The 13,221-nt window shown below is 37.5% G+C and overlaps 1 protein-coding gene across 8 annotated transcripts in view; it reads right to left on the bottom strand.

The window, feature by feature from the left end:
* Positions 1-13,221, bottom strand: part of MYO9A (myosin IXA) — a 239,522-nt gene that overhangs the window by 23,809 nt on the left and 202,492 nt on the right. For 5 of the 8 annotated variants that reach the window (XM_061157937.1, XM_061157938.1, XM_061157945.1 and 2 more), the window contains 5 exons: positions 11,854-11,982; positions 10,792-10,897; positions 9,917-10,048; positions 8,937-9,060; positions 7,579-7,632 (listed from right to left, as the gene is read on the bottom strand). In XM_061157937.1, the coding sequence (XP_061013920.1) occupies positions 7,579-7,632; positions 8,937-9,060; positions 9,917-10,048; positions 10,792-10,897; positions 11,854-11,982 (545 nt within the window). The remainder of the gene's footprint in view (positions 1-7,578; positions 7,633-8,936; positions 9,061-9,916; positions 10,049-10,791; positions 10,898-11,853; positions 11,983-13,221) is intronic. The other 3 variants (XM_061157939.1, XM_061157942.1, XM_061157943.1) reach the window with 1 other exon arrangement.

Raw genomic sequence — 13,221 nt, 5'->3', positions numbered from 1 at the left:
ATAATTATATCAAATGCTTCTTAAATATCTATGAGGATAATATAATTTGATTTTTTTTTCTACAGATCAATCGTGTGTGTGTGTGTGTGTGTGTGTGTGTGTTGTGTTTAGTCACTCAGTCTTGTCTAACTCTTTGTGACCCCATGACCCCATGCAGCCCACCAGGTTCCTCTGTCCATGGGATTTCCCAGGCAAGAAAACTGGTGTAGGTTGCCATTTCCTCCTCTAGGGGACCTTGCTAACCCAGGGATTAAATCTGCATCTCCTTTATCTCCTGTGTCTTTCCCTGCTGAGTAACATGGTGAATTATGCTATTAAAGTCATTCTTGCATTCCTCAGTTAAATCAGACTTAGTCAAACTTTAGGTTTATGGGCCACTGAGTTATGCTTAACAGTATTTTAACTTGGAATTTTTGGATTAATATTCACAGATGTAGCAGTTCTGAAATTATATATCAAATGTTTTACTGATATACATATATATCAATATGTATTTGTACATATATGTACATGTATACATGTGCATATAAAGACATATATGTAGAAGTATACATATATATATGTATCAAGTGCTGTTCTATGGCTTAAAAATACAAATTCATTTAATCTTTGAGTTTGGTACATATGAGAAAACTGGGGCTTGGAGATTAAATGTCTTGACCATGTTACAACAGCTAGTAAACTAAACACAAAAGTTTACTCCAGGGCCCACTCTGTAGTGTTCTGCTTTTAATACTTTTACATAAAATTTGTATACGTTTTTTCTTTTTCTTTGGAGGGGATGTTAACAAATACCAATGTTATACTCTTTTCATAACGTTATACTCTTCCTGTCAGCACTGGAATACCTTAAACTATATTATATTTTTAAAGGGTTGGTAAAATTCCTCTTTGAAAATTTACATCTGGTGTTTTTAAGGAAACTCTTAGAAACCTGATGGCCTCTCATGACCTAAAAGGTACAGAGCAAAACTACTAGTCCTGGAGCTTAAGAACCCAAAAACTTACTTGCTAATTCATTACATCTTTTCACTCTCCCCTTCCTTCATTCTTACCAAGAAACCTTATATTCCAGCCACTGAAGTTTGTTCAGTGTTCTCAGACATTAAGTTATCCAGCTCTCTGCTTTTCTATAGCTTTTTGCACAGACAAGGTGAGATTTAGCAAACTGAACTACAATTATTTGTATCTTTGTTTACTAGACTACTGATTTATCTATACCACCAGCACCTAGCACAAGTGCCTAAAACATAGGTGAAGTGTTATACTTTAGTTAAAAAAAAAAGAATAAGAATAAATGAAATTGAATCAAAGAGTAGGGGGACAGATCTCATCTTGCAGAAGAGGATAAGAAGGAAATGTCTAAAGTGTTGTCTAAAAGGAGAAGTACCTCTGAAGAAATATACTGAAGGTAATCTCATTTTTACTTAGTAAAGTTTAAAAATATTAAATGGATTTACAATACTGAAATGAATCATGTTTTAGCTCTATAAAAATCTTCTTAATAAAAGAAATACTAAACTGTGAATACCTTAGGATTGTCATAACTTCACTAAACATACATAAGGAAAAAGTTCAAGGGAGATACAAGTATTCTAAAATATTAACATAAAATTGTGATTTTCTTCTTGCTTTTTGCACTTTACCTTACTATTCAAATTCTTCCACAAACAACATGAAACATGTATGTCAATGTGTCTTCTATGTAGAAACGTAAGATCTTAGGTTTATCAAATGCCTAATTTTAAGATATCATATATTATAAGAGAAAAAAAAATTTTAGTAACTTGAAAATGCTAAATATAAAATAGTTTTATCTTTCAAGTTTGGTGAGAAATTAGAAATCTTTCTTTTAAAAAGCATTAAGTGTTATACCAAAGTATAATACTTTTATTATATTACGTAATGCTCTAAATTCTCCAAGCCAGGCTTCAACAAAATGTGAACTGTGAACTTCCAGATGTTCAAGCTCGGTTTGGCAAAGGCAGAGGAACCAGAGATCAAATTGCCAACACCTGTTGGATCATAGAAAAAGCAAGAGAGTTCCAGAAAAACATTTACTTCTGCTTTATTGACTACACGAAAGCCTTTGACTATGGATCACAAAAAAATTTGGAAAATTTCTTAAAGAGATGGGAATACCAGACCACCTCACCTGCCCCCTGAGACATCTGTATGCAGGTCAAGAAACAAGAATAGGACATGGAACAACTGACTGGTTTCAAATTGGGAAAGGAGTACATCAAGGCTGTATATTGTCACCCTGCTTATTTAACTTATCATGTGGAATGCTGGGCTTGATGAAGCACAAGCTGGAATCAAGACTGCTGGGTGAAATATCAATAACCTCAGATATGCAGATTACACCACCCTTATGGTAGAAAATGAAGAGGAACTAAAGAGCCTCTTGATGAAAGTGAAAGAGGAGAGTGAAAAAGTCGGCTTAAAACTCAACATCCAAAAAAACTAAGATCATGGCATTCGGTCCCATCACTCCATGGCAAATAGATGGGAAACAATGAAAACAGTGAGAGACTTTATTTTTCTGGGCTCCAAAATCACTGCAGATGGTGACTGCAGCCATTAAATTAAAAGGTGCTTTCTCCTTGGGAGAAAAGCTATCACCAACCTAGACAGCGTATTAAAAAGCAGAGACATTACTTTGCCGACAAAGGTCCGTTCTAGTCAAAGCTATGGTTTTTCCAGTAGTCATGTATGAATGTGAGAGTTGGACTATACAGAAAGCTGAGGGCTGAAGAATTGATGCTTTTGAACTGTGTTGGAGAAGACTCTTGAGAGCCCCTTGGACTGCAAGGAAATCAAACCAGTCAACCTTAAAGGAAATCAGTCCTGAATATTCATCAGAAGGACTGATGCTGAAGCTGAAACTTCAATACTTTGGCCACCTGATGCGAAGAACCGACTCATTGGAAGAGACCCTGATGCTGGGAAAGATTGAAGGCGGGAAGAGAAGGGGATGACAGAGAATGAGATGGCTGGATGGCATCAGGGACTCAATGGACATGAGTTTGAGTAAAGTCTGGGAGTTGGTGATGGAGAGGGAAGCCTGGTGTGCTGCAGTCCATGGGATCACAAAGAGTTGGACATGACTGAGCGACTGAACTGAATTATACAAAAGAGCTATATTAAGCTTTAAATATGAATTTACAAAAAAAGGAGATACAAGAATGAAATGAGAGTATTTAACAATCAATTTTTAGAATGCAAATTGTAGATCTCGCAGCAAAAAAAAAAAATGCATAGGGAGCCACCATCACTTATTCTTGTCTAACATTCCTTACTTTCTATTCTCTAAACACTCAACGCCCCTGGATCACTGTACTGTTTTTAAATCTTCATCTTCTCTTCTCTCACATATAATCCTGACATGCCAAGATCATGCAATTCTTATATTTCCTTACTCCATAACTTCGGCCTTTTATTCCACAAACCTAATCAAGTTTCTTGAAAAGCACCCTTGCCAGATATTACTGTGGTTCTTCCACTCCTATGGAATTCTATCTAAAAGAATTCCCTACATAATCTTTTTTCCTGTTTGTCCACATCTGAGAGAATAAGACAATTTCAAGGCTTCAAAAGAGATGCTCCTTTCACGATACACACAAAAAAGCACAAACACTGTTCTCCTCTTGCCTACTTTGCCGAAGAGGTCCTGGGCCAAATTCTACTCAGCACAGGTGCTGCATGCTCCTGCATGCAAATCTTCAAGTTCTGCCTCTTGCCTATACCATCATGATCTCTGAAAGAGGGTTCTGAAGGAATAGAAAGAGCAAGGGTATTCTGGTTGTGGTGTTATCTAACCGTGACACTAAACATTCTTATCGCACCACTATATGTGGTGACAAATCTTAGCTAAACTTATTGTGATAATCACTTCACAATATATATTAATACATATATCAAATCATTATGTGCTACATCTAAAACTAATACAATGTTATATAGCAATTATATCCTAAAAAAATAAAAGATCAACACTACAAAAATATCTTCTGGTCAGTACCAGAAACAGTAAGAACAGTTCTATATTCTCAGAAAATCTTCATTCTGTGGATCTAATTCTTATTACATCAAGTCACCTGAATGTGAAGAGCAGACTCAGAAACTGTGCACTAACATGAGGAAATGACAGGAACCCTTGCCAGAGTCAAGTCCACCCCTGAATATCTTCTTCCTTTGGAGCTCTTCAAAGCTGCCACATTTCAATTGATTCTTAACTTTTCAATAACTAATACTTAACTTTTGGAAGGGCATTTCTTGCTTCACTTGGTGTAGTCAATTGCAAAGTTTACCCTTGCAGATCCACACTGATATACAGGATTGCAGGTATGCCTATTTCTAACAGAGACATGCAGGCAAGTTCTTCAGAAAGCCTAGATGATGCAAAATTCACAAGCACTGCCACAACTACGAGTGCAGGAAGAAAACCCTGAAGATTCAAGAGCAATTTTAAAATTCCAAAATAAGTACATAAAATAGCAACTGGTACTATTTAAAAAAACTAGAATGTTGTTTTTTAAAATGCCTTTTTTAGAACTCCTATTAAACTAGACCCATTATGAAGAAAGTACTCTACAGTTAAAAGTTTTAGAAGTGATACACATTATATCCCAAACTTTGTTTGGTTGTGAAAACTTCTGTAACATCTTCCAACAGGATAATTTGTGAGGAGGTTTGACAGATTAGTAAACCTTATTTCAAATTCTATTCTTCATATTAATTAGCTTAACTAATATTAAATCAATACTTATGCTTAGAATTATAATATAAATAAGTTACAAAAACACCTAATTTGTTATATAAGAGACATAACTGGATAGATTGTGAGCACATCATATTCTGAAATCCTAGTATGGAAACAGCCTAGCTTATACCACGCAAATCTAATTACATGGAAAGTACATGGTAGCAGAAAATTCAAAATGGAATGATTTTGAAATCATTTTGAATGATTTTGAAATTCCATTTCAAAATGGAATGATCAGGATTCAACCTATTTTAGTGAAGGCACATATGATTGTCTGTATGTAAGTCAAGAGTCTCCTAACTGATAAAGGCTGCTAGTCTTGCCCATCTCTAATCCTTTCTTCTTTAAAAAGCTACCAGTTGTTTTTCAAAAAGAATTGATGGTAACGTTCCCCTACTTCTAAACCTTTCCATAGCTTCCAAGAGCTTCAAAATCGGAGAATTCAAAATTCTTAATGCTGCGAATCTGGTTTCAGTCTAACTTTCCAAATTCTTCTGCCACATCCACACAACCTGCCCAATTCTAGCTAAACAAGGTAGTCATATCTGTTTAGTGCTTCTCTGCCTCTGGAATTGTCATTCCCCTTTCTCCTCTCCATTTGTTAAATTACTACACATCTTTCAACACCCAACCCAAATGACTTTTCACATTAGCAATAACATACAAATTCACTTCATTCCACTCAAGAAAAGTCACTACTGTATTTAATTATAGAATAGCAACTTTTTCACCTATGAAGACATGAATACTACTGACTTTGATTAGTTTATTTGTAGAGAATATTCTAAAAATCACTTCTTTCTCCTAGATTCAGTTCTCAGATTCAATCCCTTAGTTGCTTAATGAATACCAAATACATACTAGACATAGTCTTGATCTTGTGTCTGGGCCCAACACCTGTTCTTCAGCTAGATGCATATGCAATAGGATGCATATGCAAGTGGGAGTTTTCTTCATGTTCCACAATTATGCCTAAGGTCAAAAGCTGAGGATCATTAAATACCTCTTCTTATAGTTTTAAGGAGCCAACAATAGCTAGCACCAGTTTCTCCTCTTAGGGCTTACTGAGAGTTCCATTTTCTTTAAACCAACACTGTCATCAATATTCTAACACCTTTCCTTCCATATATATCTAAAAAGGCTTTAAAAAAAAGAGGCGTCATTGAACTTTGAGCGGAACATAATGCTTATGAAAGGAGGATATTCTCTCTCTTATAGCAAAAAAGCAGTGTCATAACTGAATCAAAAAGGTAAGAATCCAAGTTTGAAGTCATCTTAAAGAAAGGCAGACTGGTATTTCATTCTCTGTTTGGGTGTCTGTATAGGCAAAAGACTTATTGATTTACAACTCTATAATATGCTTGGGGGAAAAGAGAAGTCGGGAGAGAGTGTGTGGAAAGTGTCACACAGGAAGGTAGGCAAGACTATCATCCACCTTAAGTTCTTAGGAACCAAGGAGTATGAAAAATATAACCTTTTCCCCCGTGTGCCTGCAGGCCCTAGAACTGGCCATGGGAGGTAGATCTGACTGGGTAAGGTCTTGAGGCCAAAAAAAAAAAAAAAAGACACACATATCAGAGACACATGGTATGAAGGCCATCAATCAGAAGATGTAACCAAATCTTGCAAGGGATTGCCAATGCCTATGGAAATAGGATAGACTTCAGCTCACTGTCAGCACAGTCAGCACATCTTCATTTAGCCCGTCTATGATGAACTTGAATAGTAGTGCTGAACAACCAAGAAGACTCGGAACATCATGTAGAATTCTGCCTCCCCTATCACTCCTCCTAGTTTCAGCACCAGAGGAAAAAAACAGCACAGGAAAGAGGGAAGGCAGACGTGTGTGACCTAAAGTTTTCAGACCCAGATTAAGGTCTATTCTATCCTGAGAAAAAGTGATAAGAGTACTGGATCAAGCCTGTGACTGATGCTATAATATGAAGAGAATGTAGTCTTAAATAACAGACTGCAACTAGAACATTCAAACATTACAGAAAAAGTGACAAGACATGTTAAGGTACTTGATATATCCAGTAGGAAAGGGGATTTTGATATGGCAGAGTTGGAAGGCAGTTACCAGATAAAAAGCAAAGCTGATTTATATTTATCTCCCAGCAAATTGAGATCTTCAACAAACTGGTTACACAAAGATGGGCAGTCTCTGAAATTAGTTTCCATATATACTGGTGTTTCATCTCTTCATTCTTCTGTTGCATGTGTGAAATTCTGGTATGAGCTCTACTATAATATTATTACTTAAGTCTAGAACCAATCCATCAACAGGCTCACTACTACTTGCAGCTCTGTCTAAAAAATACTAAGTAGATAAGAAGTCATACTTCTACCTCTAGGAAGACAACAAAGTCACAGAGAAGAATGGGTAAATAAGCATTTCTAATGATGCAGGATGTTAAAAATAGTAATAGGTTTTTCAAGTAGTAAGGGAGGAGACTGATGAGAACACAGCTCATAGAGCAGAAACTTATTTGACACCTCATTGCTTTCAATGTTCACCTTTCAATAATCACACCAAAGAAGAAATCCACAAAGAGGTTTATCTGACAAAGAGGAAAAACCAGAATATTATAAATGGACATTGTGCAAAACATGATACAGAGGAAAGAAAAGATTCTAAAGGAAGAGAGTAAGAGAAAAGCACGTGAAGGCTGAACAGGAAGTGGGGCCTGAACTGGGGCTGCACATGGAGGGTGGACAGGCATGGATGACAGACAGAGCAGAACAACTGCTGGATGCATGGGAGACAGTAATGTGAAGTGGCTGTGACACGTTACACAATTAATACATACCGAGACTGAACTGCGGGTAATGCTCATAAATCTAACTGCAATTAGTACAGGTTTCTGGATTAGGAAGGACATGAAAAGGAAAGCAGAAGGTTAGAATGTACATGTCATTGCCCCATTAAAGAGGTTTAATCTCTCAATGGAATGAATATATCCGTCTTCTGCAGCATCAGCAAAAAAGCACAACTTGTCTACCTGCTTTGAAAAGTAGATTTACAGTAAAAAGTCTCTTCCTTTCTTCCTTGGATGGGTACTGCTAACTTGGGTGTCTAAGAACTGAGTCCTTAAAAATTCATACTACAAAAAGGGTTTCCCTTTTAAATGGGGTTTCTGTTTTCATTTGCTGGGGAGAAAATTTCGAATGCGTTTTGTGATGAGCTTTATTGAATACCTTTACCGCCTAGAAAAATTGTGTTTATGTTTGTTTTTAGAGAACACCCTTCACTAACTTAATCAACAGACATTTGTTGGGCACTTGTCCCGTGCCAGGCAGTTTAACAGTAAAGGAAGAAACAGAGTTACTTTAATGCTAATCTAAGGATAAAACTATGAAGTATTGCGGAAGTATTGCTGGGCCCCTGCAAAAGCATGGGCTTGATGATGGGGAAGCTTGCTTCTCTTTAGAGATTTACTGGGGATCTGAATGGGTGTTCACTAATACAGTTTTGTTTTACAATTCAGGGGAAGGGTAGTAAATGGGCAATAATTAAACTTAAATGCAGCAGTAAGTTTCCAGTTACCTAGACCCTATTGATTATGGATCAGTGTGAAATGGAGTTATTTACATCTAGGTCACTGGCTACAAAGGAAGATATTAAACAGAAGAGTGGCCAAATGGAAGAAATAAATTATCATTTTTGTAAGGCTTTTCTTCAAAATCTAGCAAATATTTGATAACAGCAGATCCATAATGGGATTCTGTAATGTATGGACCACATTCTTGTAAGTGATTAAGTTGTCTACATCCCCGAAGTACTGGCAGGACCACCAAAAGTGACACGGTTAAGGATAGGAACAGATGGTAGAAGGAAGTAGAGCCCAAAGTTAGGGTGGGTCAAGTTTTCATAGAAAGAACAGGAAAAGAAAACAGGGCAACTTATTAAACCACCAACATTTTATCCAAATACTTGATTTATAAAATTCTTCATATTTAATTGAATATATTCTGCATATAAAACTAAAAAGAGGTAAAAGATCAAACATGAGGCATAACATCATACCCTGAGATAAGGTGATTTTTTTTTCACTTGCTCCACGTGAAAAAGATTTGGAGAATAATTTCTCTCCACACATCATAATGTGCACTGAAAATCCAAGGAAGTCTCCCACTTTCCCCTGTGATTCTATGTCCTGCATCTTACCATTGATCTACGAATCAGTGATAGCCTGGTCTTTGCTTTATTCTCAGCAAATTCCAGGCTACTAATGTCTTTGAGACGAGCCTTATATTTATTCATTTGTTCCACAACAATAAGCTCCACACAGCTGAAACAAAAGGAAAGAGAGAAAACTGTTAAGAGCTGAAGTAAACCAAATACATTATATCAGTCACAGACTACTTTTCAGCTAAGTGTGGTAAAGAGTTGGAGGATAAGAGAAAAATCAACATCCTTTAACTTATGAGCTCAGAGATGGGGTTTATAATGGTGGTTCACAACTTCAGCCGCACTTTAGTACCCATCTGCGGAACAGTTCTAAGTCCCGAGGCCTAGGTCATACCCCAGACCAATTCAGTCAGACTCTCTGGGACTGGGACACAAGCACCAGGCCTTTCTGGGGGAAAGCTCCTTCTGCAGGAAAGATTAAGAATCAGCACTCTAGAAGGAACTCGGAGATCCATGAAAAAAAGGCCAAGGTGAAATACAGGAATACTGAAGTATTAAGACCAAAGAGATACAGAGCCACAAGACTACAGTTCGACTGGATTATAGGAAAACAAAGTATATGTAATTTGGTAAAATGAGATTTTAAAATACATTTGGAAACTATAAACAAACCTAAAGAAAAGTCAAATTTAAAAAATAAGACCTTTCAAAACAAATGATGCTTCCTACATAGAATCTAAAGGAATTTTTCATATTCAGCATAAAAAAGACCAATGGTGCCTAGCAACCTTATTAAAAACATATGAACTTAAATCATTCACTAGGGGAATTCCCTGGTGGTCCAGTAGTTAGGACTTTGCACTTCCACTGCAGCATGGCTGTGTTCAATTCCTGGCCAGGGAACTAAGATTCTTGCAAGTTGAATGGAGCAGCCAAAATAAAAAAGAATAAATCATTCATTCTGTTTGACTCATAAGTCTGTGGGGTATTGCAGAGGTAATAGTGACTGGCCTTACGTGGTAGTCTTACTGATGTCCTGCACACTTTGCAGTGGGTCGATGGTGTCAGGGCAGCGGAGAATGCAGGGTGCAAACACAATGGCCAAAGCATTAGCAGACATTCGATTAGTGTCTTCCTGTAGAGCAATCCTAAGGAATAAAAAACCCAAGTGAAACTGGGATAAAAAAGGAAAACTGCAGGGAGATAGAAGCGATGAGAGAAAGACAAATGACATCAGCTGCATAGACTGGAAGGATATTATCAGTTGAGACACTGTGGAATTTTCCCAAAGCTGTTCCCTTGCCTCTGGGAAGCTCACTTTCACTCTGTTCCTTCCCTGAAGTAACTGAGGTCAGCAGATAGCTTACCAAGGGAAATTTGTGACTCACTGTCCCAGGTCACCATTACTAGATGAACATGTCTAAAGAATGCAGAGTAGAGAGCTTAAGGCATTTTCAGACAGTAATAAAAGATATTTACCCGAAGAGAAAGATAGCTTTCTTCCCCAGTATCAACATTCAGGAGAACACAGACTGCCCCTGAAGTCTCTCTGGTCAGTCAATTCCTGAGCTCCATATGACCCCACCACCTCCTATGAATTAGGCTATGTCAGTAAGCACACATCTTCTCCAGTTCAAGAGTTAAGACATCTAGCTAGGCTACACAGTGCCCCCATAAGACTGAATGGTTACATGGCTCATTAGGGCAGAGAAGCACCTGCCACGCAGTCCAACTCCATGGAGAATTTCTCCTTCAAGGAATCATAACCACCTGTTCAAGTCATTGACTTTATTAATTAAAAAAAATCAGTTTTTCATATGAAGGAACTCTTCATTTATTTAAAAATAATCCAAGAGAAAATGTTAAGCATTCCTTTGTTTCTTGAAGTTACCTGACCAGATGAAAGATGAGGCGTTCCAGTGTATTGAGATGAGTTCGGGAGAGCTGGTCAATGACAGAGTATACACCACGGATTGTCTCCTTCCTCTCCTGAAGGCCTGAAAACAGTAAGAGCAGCAATTAAGACTGAATACCTTCTCTTATACACTACATCTTCCTTCTGGACAGACACTGAGTACAGCTGACTTTTAAGAGTTTTAGCCATACCTGTATAGCAGAAGAAAACTCACTAGTTAACACCAATCTCCCTCTGCTTGAGTTCTGTACTCACTAAGCAGTCTCCTGAGTTTTAATTTAGATCCGAGTAACTCTTGATTACAGCAAGGGGCAAGAGATACCCCAGTTTTTCATTTTGTGGCAAACCAATTCCCCATTAAAATTAATCAGTTGCTATATAAGTTATCTGTTGGTGTTGTTCAGTCATTGAGTTGTGTCCAACTCTTTGCAACCCCATGCACTGCACCATGCCAGGCTTCCCTGTTATTCACTATCTCCTAAAGTTTGTTCAAACTCATGTCCATTGAGTTGGTGATGCTATCCAACCATCTCATCCTCTGCTGTCCTCTTCTCCTTTTGCTTTCAACCTAAGCTGTAAATCAGTCTTAAGGACTTAATTAAGTCTTGAGGAGCCATGCCTTGGGGCCTAAATGAATATTTCTAGATGGGCCTTCATCAAAATCCTACATATCTGTAGCACTGAAAAACTAAACTAACATATTAGGTATGGCACAGAATAGATAGCCAGCGTTACACTTAGTTCTTGCTTAGATTCACAATTTAATTTGTTTATAATCCGAGTCTTTCAACCTCTTTGTGAGAAGCAACTAAGTGACTTGCTCAGAAAGTTTTTAGGACACTGATCTATTTTAATGAATCTCTAAGAAAGGCAACATTTGAATAGGTGAGAATTCAATGGCAGTTTTATATTGACTGTATTACTTTTGAATCTATATGAACTTAAGCCAATTGAGAGAATGGCTAAACAATCTAATATGAAGATAGCATTTCTTTCCCAAGTGTAGCCCTTCCCTGAACCCAGGAAACCTGTGCTTACCCATAGCTCGAAGAAATTCCTCATAGAGTTCAAAGGTCATGAGTGGATTGGGTAAATCACGAAGCCATTGTTTGAATACACTCGCAATGACATGTATGTTATAGTCATCGAGGTTTACATTCTCAGCATCTATTCAGAGATAAAGAGTTAGATAAGAAAGCCAAACTTTGCATTGGGTCAAATAATGCACTTTAGAAACTATCATGACCAAAAGATGCCTTTACATTCTCAATCAAACTATTAATATCGTCTGCAATCTAATTCCATGCTTTGGAAAGTGTTCCTCTTGTGGTAAAGGCACAGCTTTTGTCTCTTTTTTGAACTGTTGTGGACTGATAGATGTGTAAAATAAAAGATCATATGTTTTCATGTCAAGGCACTATTAAACTGCTATCAAAGTTTCTAAATGCTTGCTCTCAATTTCAGTACTTCTCTTGCTGTAGCCTGGCCTGTGACCACCCTTTTAATAGTGATGTTTTAGATGACCAATAGAAGAAAGGCCTAAAAGACATTTTCTACAAGTCAGACTGATTTTAAGTGATTCTTAGAGATCAAAGGACAGTGATAACTGAGCTTATGAAATGTGAAGAAAATCTTTACTATGCTTCATTTAAAAACCCTCTAGGGTTATACATGAGATGACTGGGGTGATACAGGGTGAATGGTGCCTGTGGGTAGACTAATCTTAGTCACACAGAGACAAGTGTTGCACCTATAAGTGATTCAGAAAGATCTATTCCTGGGAATGCTTGGGACAGAGGAGCCTGGTGGGCTGCCGTCTATGGAGTCGCACAGAGTCGGACACGACTGAAGCGACTTAGCAGCTGCAGCAGCCGGTGGTTAGGACTCCATGCTTTCAGCCGAGGGCTCAGGTTCAATCCCTGCTCGGGGAATTAAGATCCCACAAGCTGTGCAGTGCAGCCAAAACAAAAATGTATCCCTTTTCAATAATGATAAAGAGCAGAAGTTGAACATAAAGCCAAAGTCAAACCTCTGCATACGTTCCAGAACTGAGGCTACAGCTCTACAGAGACACATATTCAAACTGCTAATTATCAATTTAAATAACTATGTCATCAATGTAGGAAGGCAAGAATATACACCAGAAAGACATCACTTGGAGTCAGAGTAACAGAGACTAACAGGGAACAGTTTAGATTATGGGTTAAATGCCAGCTTTGTCACTTATTGGTGGTAAGTCAGTGGGCAAGATCCTCGATAAGCCTCAGTTTCTTCATCTGTAAACAGGGATAATAATCACTGTTTGTGAACATCAGTACAAAGATTTGCTGTGAAGGTTAATACAAAAACATCAGCACACTGCCCTCATCTTATCAACAGCTCATCATTTAATTTTTCTAAACCTAA

Source organism: Dama dama, chromosome 12 (genome assembly GCF_033118175.1).
Source record: "Dama dama isolate Ldn47 chromosome 12, ASM3311817v1, whole genome shotgun sequence".
In the NCBI taxonomy this organism is placed as follows: domain Eukaryota; kingdom Metazoa; phylum Chordata; class Mammalia; order Artiodactyla; family Cervidae; genus Dama; species Dama dama.
Note: the sequence above shows the minus strand (reverse complement) of the source record. Positions and strands in the feature narration are given on the sequence as shown.